Source organism: Blennius ocellaris, assembly GCF_963422515.1.
Source record: "Blennius ocellaris genome assembly, chromosome: 8".
NCBI classification, from domain to species: domain Eukaryota; kingdom Metazoa; phylum Chordata; class Actinopteri; order Blenniiformes; family Blenniidae; genus Blennius; species Blennius ocellaris.
In genome coordinates this window covers 5,442,549-5,450,405 of record NC_137657.1, presented here as the reverse complement: position 1 = coordinate 5,450,405, position 7,857 = coordinate 5,442,549, and the positions used below count along the sequence as shown (strand labels likewise).

Here is a 7,857-nt window from a genome sequence, read left to right as displayed (position 1 = left end):
CTGAGCGCAGCCGGTCTTAACGTTGTCGGTCCGCTCGCCGCCTCAGGACAAGCCTCCGGTGATCTCGCTCAACAACCTGATCGTCAGAGACATCGCCAACCAGGAGCGGGGGATGTACCTGATCAGTCACTCCGCCCCCCCGGAGATGTACGAGCTGCACACCTCCTCCAAAGAGGACCGCCGCACCTGGATGAGCCGCATCCAGCAGGCCGCCCTCAGGTGAGTACTGCGGTACGTCACGCTAACCTGCAGCCGGCAGCAGGACGTCACCGTGTCCCTTCTGTCCTTCGCCAGCTGCCCAACGAGAGACGAGTTCCCGCTCATCGAGACGGAAGACAAGGCCTTGCTGCGGAGACTCAAAGGTATGGACCTGCTGCTGCATGCCTCCTTTCTTGAACTCTTAAAGAATCTACATGGGAATTAGTTGGTTGCTCAGCTCTTAGGCTCCGCCCACACCGCAGGTCACTCAACTCTAATGTGTTGCTGGGACCTGACCTGAACCCTGCTTTGCCTGATTTTTCACGTCACATTTTAAACACGACTTCAGACTGCCGTGTGAATGTGATCATATGCAGAAGACGCTGTTGACAGGAGTAAATATGGACGCCACGCCGGTCAGCACCAGGGTTGCCAGATGTGACTCAGTGTTTCCAGCTCAAACCACATAAAAGCCACACACCTCATTAAAAGCAGCCAAATCTCAGCCTGTGTAGGAGTCATGTTAAAACTTTCAACTGTCAACAAACAAATATGTGTGATAAAGAACATGCCATAAACACACAAATGCACAAAATAAACAAGGTTCAAGCCTTTGGCTCCACAATTGGGGGATACCGCCATATCTGGCAACGCTGGTCAGCAAGTCGATCCATTTTCAAGTGGATGTTAAATACGAGCCGACAAAAATCTAGACAGCATGACGAGGGGAAGGAGGAGGAGGGACAGAGAGCTCAGCTTTGTGGCTGAGCCGCTTCCTCCGGATAAAAATGTAGAAAAACATCAGAATTGACGCCAAATGGCAACGAGACGTCGCTCTGGTGTGGAAAGAAATCTGAATTAGAGCATTTATACAGCCACTACAGGATGGATGTGGGTCACTGTGAGTAACACATCAGAATGGGGTCACACTTCCCTGCAGTGTGAACAAGCTCCTCATGACTGTCTGCTCCACCTGCTCCTGCTCCTCCTCCTCCTCCTCCTCCTCCTCCTCCTCCTCCTCAGCTGACATCCAGCAGAAGGACCGTGAGGTGTTGGAGCTCCTGCAGGAGCGCGTCACGCTGTTCTCCGACCTGGTGGAGGCGACGGCACGTGGAGAAACCGACGGAGACAGGGCAGTGGAGGTGAAGACCTCCTCCTCCTCCTCCTCCTCCTCCAGCAGGAACTTGTTCAGAGCCGACACTCCTCACGCTCCTCGGGCCGAGCCGCTGCTCCTGAACGCCATCAGCGAAGGTGAGGAGTCGTGGTTTGTGTTTAGTTTTGGAGGAGGTGCTCCTGGGAGGCGCCGCCGCCTCACGCAGATCCTCCTTTCTGTTTCAGTGGACCGGCTGACGGAGCTGCTGTCTCACTCCAGCATTCAGAAATCCTCCTTCGTCAACGGGAGTCAAGAAATCAGCAGTGAGTCGACCTCTCACCTGCCACCTGTTATCACCCTCCTCTTCATCACCAGGATCATTATTCATCACCCGCTTCTTTTTATAGCAGTCGTGATCCACTGTGTGGAGGAGTTGTAAAGTCGTCGGGGAAGGACTGTAGAGTTTCTCAGTGTTTAATGAAAAGTTGATGGATTCGGGGGGGGGGGGGGGGGGGGGGGGGGTTCCAGTGAAAACCAAGTTTCTGACCGTCGCTGAGAAAAGAGTGGCGTGAGACGTCCACAACGTCTCAACGCCGTCTCATCTAAACCCCGACCGTTTGTCTCCACCCCGCCGCTCCACAGACGGAGATTCCAGCTCTCTGAACGGGTCCTTCGAGTTGGACGGAGGCTCTTCCAAGGTAAATGCTGGCGAATCTCGCCGCACCTTCAAACCGGCTGGTCGCCATGGCAACCGACATTCACATCAGAGTTTTAATACGTGAGGGCGAGGACGTGTCGGTAAATGGGGACCGTCAGAGTCTGATATTTTTGGGCTATTTTGTGTTTTTCAGGACAGAAATGGAAACCAGCTGCAGGAGCGAAGCCTGAACGAGGTAAATAACGAGAAAACGACTTTGTGGTTTAATTTGAGTTTTGGTGTCTGCGGTTGTCGCTGTTGTGGTTGTGGAAGTTGTCGTGGTGTCTTTGTGGCTTCGTTGCCTCGTTGTGCTTTCATTGTGTTGTGACTGTCGGATGTACTGAAAACCACCAGTGTTGACACGTTGTGTCCAAACAGGAAGTCCGTCAGCGGCTGGTCAGCATGAGCACGCAGCTGTTTGCCCTGCAGGTGAAACTACTTTCTACATTTCTACACCCTTTTTTTTTTTTTTTTTTGTCGTGCGTCTTTATTCGCCTGCTCTAACTCTCCGACCCTCCGACCAATCCCAAGGCTGCGGTGATTCGCCAGGACTCCATCCTGGAGCTGTCGCTCAGCGCCGGCCCCGCCCCCTCCGCCACCCCCGCCTCCGCCCCGGCGCCGCGCCTCAGCCGCTCCGTCTCCAGGGACACGGGGCTGGACGCCGGCGGGGAGGTGGGGCTCCTGCGGCGGCAGGTGGCGGTGCTGCAGGACGAGGTGACGCGTCTGCGCCGGAGGGGGGAGGAGTCGAAGGGGGCGAAGACGCACGTCAACGGCGAGAAGAGCGACGGCGCGGCGGGAGACAAGGCGGTGGGCAGGAGGCGGGGCAGTAAGGAGCTGGAGTTCCGGCCCCTCGCCCCGCTGGCCACCGAGGACCCCGTCGACCAATTCGATGGCGTCCAGGAAGGACACGATGAGGAGGAGGAGGTGATGAAGATTTCTCCTCGGTCCGACAGTCCCAGAGGTAAACCACAAACCGCCAGAGCCGATTGGTGAAAACGCTTTGGGCCCCGTGTCTACAACGCTTTCAAGTGAAAACGGAAAACTTTCGCTCTCGCGGCTCTGACTCGTCTCTGCGGAACTTTTCTAAAACGCTGCATCATTTTCATAACTTCGCCACGTAGACGAGAATGCACGAACGGTGCGTTTTCGCTCGAAGTGTTGTCGTGTAAAACGAGGCCTGAATCATATTTAAGATTGTCGTGTTTAATTCCGATAGCTGTGATGTTGGTAACCATGGTAACCTGTGACCTCTGTCCCCCTCAGACCTACAGGACATCCCGGAGGAGAGCGAGAGTTAAGAGACGCCTGCTGTGATGTCATCGTGGTCTGATTTCACTCCGTCGTGGAGCTCCGATGGTTCGCGCGGGGGGGGTGGGCGGAGTTATCGGGGTGGAGGCCGGGGCTTAGCTGGGTAGGTAGGGTTTGATGGAGGTGGGCGGGGCTACGCTCAGTCCAAAGTTTAATGCTTCTGTCTGCTTCAAACGAACCAGTTTCATCATCAGTCGCCTTGTTTTCAATGATTCTGTCAGTGTCTGAGTATTTGAGTCTTTGGATGTTTGAATTTGTCTGAGTCTTAAACTCTCTCTGAATCTTTGAAGCTGTTTTTTTTTTTAATCTCTGATTCTTGAAGAGTCTCAGGTAGAAAGTCGTAGTCAAACGGAGTAGGAAAGTTTTGTTTTCTTTGTTTGTTTGTGAGGAATGTACATAAACACTGAGGAGATCTAAATTTGATTGGGATCCCGGTCTGATGGGGGTCATGGTGGCTTTCTGTGTGGGCAATGTGCTTGAAGCTGATGTGTTTATTTATTCTTCAGGCTGATTTCAAGTCAAACAGTCACCACACTACATTTCCCACAATGCCTTTGGATCTGAAGCCACTAGCTTAGACTGAGAGATTATAATCCGTTTATTTATACAGAGACGTGAGAAGTACACATAGTTTTAGAAACGTTTGATTCCTCACTGTCAGAAGTGTTGATTCAAAAGAAGAAGCTGTTTGTTTGTTTTTTTTATTTGTTTGTTTGTACCAAAAATCTGCTGGATTTAGTAACTAAAAAGCTGAATTTACTGAAGTTCTTAATGTTTGATGATACATCAAAACAAAAGCATTTGTAAAGTTGGACTGGGAGGGGGCGGGGCTTCCACACATTGTGGGCGGGGTTTAAAGGTCCCATATTATGCAAAATTGAGCTTAAAATGGGTTTTTTAAAAGTACTATGTGTCCCCACAGTGAAGAAAGTCTGTCTTGTCCCTCACTTTGCTCATACAAGTGATTCAGAGATTTTCCCTTCATGATGTCATATGGGGAAATAACCACTCTCTCTGGTAGTGGATACTCACTTTGAACCTCCCACAGGTCGATAAAAAGTTATTAAGATGACTGATATAGTAAATACATTCAGTATAATGTAAAAAAAAAAACAACACTTACCCTTACAGTTAGCAGAATCTAGCGTTAGCTACTCGGTAGTAACTGTAACAATTCTAAAACGTCCTGCTGAAGCCGCAGAGTCTGAACTTGTCCAGGAGCTTCTCCTTCTGGGTACGATTCTGGTTCAATCTGGAATGGTTAAAAAAAAGTTTTTTAAATGTGCACACGGTATCGGGGTTGCCAGATCTGACTCACCGTTTCCAGCCCAACCACAACGTAAAGCCTGACCGCCTCAATAAACAAACCTCTGTAGAAACTTGTGTTAAGACACAACTGCACTAAATAATCTTAAGAAACGAGGAAACGCCATCAGGCTCCCCAAGAAGTCCAGTCAGGTGGAAACCCGTCCAATCTGGCAACCCTGATCTTGGACAGAAACGGTTCATTGTGCTGACACAGAAACAGCCTGTTCTCAGTAGAGCTCACGAGAGGGACTTTTACACTGAAATTTTGAACCAAGGCTGCATTTGGGGGAATACGCTTTAAATAAAATATTGTTGGACCTCTGACACCGACGTGAAATTGTTGAAAAACTATATAATATGGGACCTTTAATGTTTGATGATGCATCAAAACGATAAGCATTTGTAAAGTTGGACTGGGAGGGGGAGGGGCTGCCACATGTTGTGGGCGGGGTTTAATGCTGAATCGTCTTCAAGGGATCATCTTAGCATGTCTTTTTATACTGTTTCAAACTCGCCAAGAGTTAAAAAAAAAAAAATAAACAAAAAAAAAACTACAAAGAATCTTTTGTCAACGATGCAAAATGTTTAAATGTTGAATTTTACACTCAAACGCCATCACCTGTCCTCTGCGATGGCGGTGGACGCTTGGCCGCAGTCCACAGTGTGAGAAGGAGGCCGAAACCCGAGAAGGAACTGTCAAATGTTCTTTTTTTGAAAAGCTGACTGAAACATGCTGAAGGTCATGAACACTTTTACTCTCCTGGTTGTGCCACAGGACGTAGAGCCTTCGTGATTTGACTCTGTTCTGATGTGAACTCTGTGTCTTTGCTGAATGAATTTAATCAGGAATATGCTATGCTGTCTTTATCTTGTTTTATTTTTTTATTGTTTCCATTTTTCCTGTGACCTTATGATTTCATATTCGCAGAAGCGCCTGCTTCATTACCCGCAGGGCAGGCGACGTTGTGACAGTCGTGTCTGGAGGTGTCGCTCACAGTGCGGATTCATGCTTTAACATGTGATCATGTTCAACGCCAATTAAAGAAAATATTTACCCTCCAAATCAAACTAACAGTGGTTTTCAATCGCTGGTCTTTATTTATGATGTTTTATTGACTCGGCAACCCTCAATGTTTGTTTTTTTGGGGCTGTGGGAGGAAACCAAGGCAGACACGGGAGAGAACAATCAACAACGGCTGTTATTTCATCCAGAGACGACCCAGATATAGAGAAGTCAGTTTTAACTAGGTTTTACTTTGTAAAGTACCACATAACGACATCATTAATTTCAAGTCTCTCTCTCTCTCTCTCTCTCATCTCTCTCTCTCTCTCTCTCTCTCTCTCTCCTCTCTCTCTCTCTCTCCTCTCTCTCTCTCGCTCTCTCTCATCTCTCTCTCTCTATCTCTCTCTCTCTCTCTCTCTCTCTCCTCTCTTCTCTCTCTCTCTCTCTCATCTCTCTCTCTCTCTCTCTCTCTTCTCTCTTCTCTCTCTCTCTCTCTCTCCTCTCTCTCTCTCTCTCTCTCGTCTCTCTCTCTCTCTCTCTCTCTCTCTCTCTCTCTCTCTGTGTTCAACCAGAGAGGTATGACTTGATAACAACTTCAACTATTTACAGCTATGCTTGAATCTAAAACGGATATCTGTGTTTCTCTTTTATTTATTAATGTCCCCACTAAAAATGCTGTCTTTTTTCTTTATTTACATTTTTCAATTTAATCATATATATATATACAGTACAGACCCAAAAGTTTGGACACACCTTCTCATTCAATGAGTTTCCTTTCTTTTCATGACTATTGACATTGTAGATTCACACTGAAGGCATCAAAACTACAAATTAACATATGTGGAAATATGTACTTAACAAGAAAGTGTAAAACAAATGAAAATACGCCTTATATTCTAGTTTCTTCAAAGTAGCCACCTTTATGCTCTGATTACTGCTTCACACACTCTGCATTATCTTGATGAGCTTCAAGAGGTCGTCACCTGAAATCGTCCTCACTTCACAGGTGAGCCCTGTCAGGCTTAATAAGTGGATTTCTTGCCTTATAAATGGGGTTGGGACCATAAGTTGTGTTGTGCAGACGTCAGGTGGACACCCAGCTGATAGTCCCACTGAGTAGACTGTTAGAATTTGTATTATTGGCAAGAAAAAAGCAGGCTAACAAAAGAAAATGATGTGGCCCATCATTATTTTAAGAAATGAAGGTCAGTCAGTCTGAAAAATTGGGAAAACTGTGAAAGTGTCCCCAAGTGCAGTCGCAAAAACCATCAAGCGCTACAAAGAAAGTGGCTCACATGAGGGACCGGCCAGGAAAGAAGACAAGAGTCACCTCTGCTGTGGAGGATAAGTTCATCAGAGTCACCAGCCTCAGAAATGGCAGGTTAACAGCAGCTCAGATTAGAGAGCAGGTCAAAGCCACACAGAGTTCTAGCAGCAGACACGTCTCTAGAACAACTGTTAAGAGGAGACTGTGTGAATCAGACCTTCATGGTAGAATAGCTGCTAGGAAACCTCTGCTAAGGACAGGCAACAAGCAGAAGAGACTTGTTTGGGCTAAAGAACACAAGGAATGGACATTAGACCAGTGGAAATCTGTGCTTTGGTCTGATGAGTCCAAATCTGAGATCTTTGGTTCCAACCACCATGGCTTTGTGCGACGCAGAAAAGGTGAACGATGGACTCTACATGCCTGGTTCCCACCGTGAAGCATGGAGGAGGAGGTGTGATGGTGTGGGGGGGCTTTGTTGGTGACACTGTTGGGGATTTATTCAAAATTGAAGGCCTACTGAACCAGCATGGCGCCACAGCACCTTGCAGCGGCATGCTATTCCATCCGCTTTGCGTTTAGTTGGACCATCATTTATTTTTCAACAGGACAATGACCTCAAACACACCTCCAGGCTGTGTCAGGGCTATTTGACCAAGAAGGAGAGTGATGGGGTGCTGCGCCAGATGACCTGGCCTCCACAGTCACCGGACCTGAACCCAATCCAGATGTTTGGGCTGAGCTGGACCGCAGAGTGAAGGTACAAGGGCCAACAAGTGCTGAGCATCTCTGGGAACTCCTTCTGTTGGAGGACCATTTCAGGTGACGACCTCTTGAAGCTCATCAAGAGAATGCCAAGAGTGTGTGAAGCAGTGATCAAAGCAAAAGGTGGCTACTTTGAAGAACCTAGAATATAAGACATATTTTCAGTTGTTTCACACTTTTTTGTTAAGTACATATCTCCACGTGTGTTAATTCATAGT

At 47.8% G+C, this 7,857-nt stretch overlaps 1 protein-coding gene across 1 annotated transcript in view; it reads left to right on the top strand.

Moving 5' to 3' along the window:
- arhgef2b (rho/rac guanine nucleotide exchange factor (GEF) 2b) overlaps positions 1-3,351 on the top strand; it is a 17,262-nt gene extending 13,911 nt beyond the window's left edge. Inside the window, exons 13-21 of the mRNA XM_080501146.1 lie at positions 47-219; positions 295-362; positions 1,222-1,449; positions 1,537-1,614; positions 1,934-1,989; positions 2,143-2,184; positions 2,367-2,417; positions 2,520-2,949; positions 3,252-3,351. Coding sequence (XP_080357272.1) covers positions 47-219; positions 295-362; positions 1,222-1,449; positions 1,537-1,614; positions 1,934-1,989; positions 2,143-2,184; positions 2,367-2,417; positions 2,520-2,949; positions 3,252-3,286 — 1,161 coding nt within the window. The 3' untranslated portion in view covers positions 3,287-3,351. The remainder of the gene's footprint in view (positions 1-46; positions 220-294; positions 363-1,221; positions 1,450-1,536; positions 1,615-1,933; positions 1,990-2,142; positions 2,185-2,366; positions 2,418-2,519; positions 2,950-3,251) is intronic.
- The last annotated feature ends 4,506 nt before the right edge of the window (positions 3,352-7,857 follow it).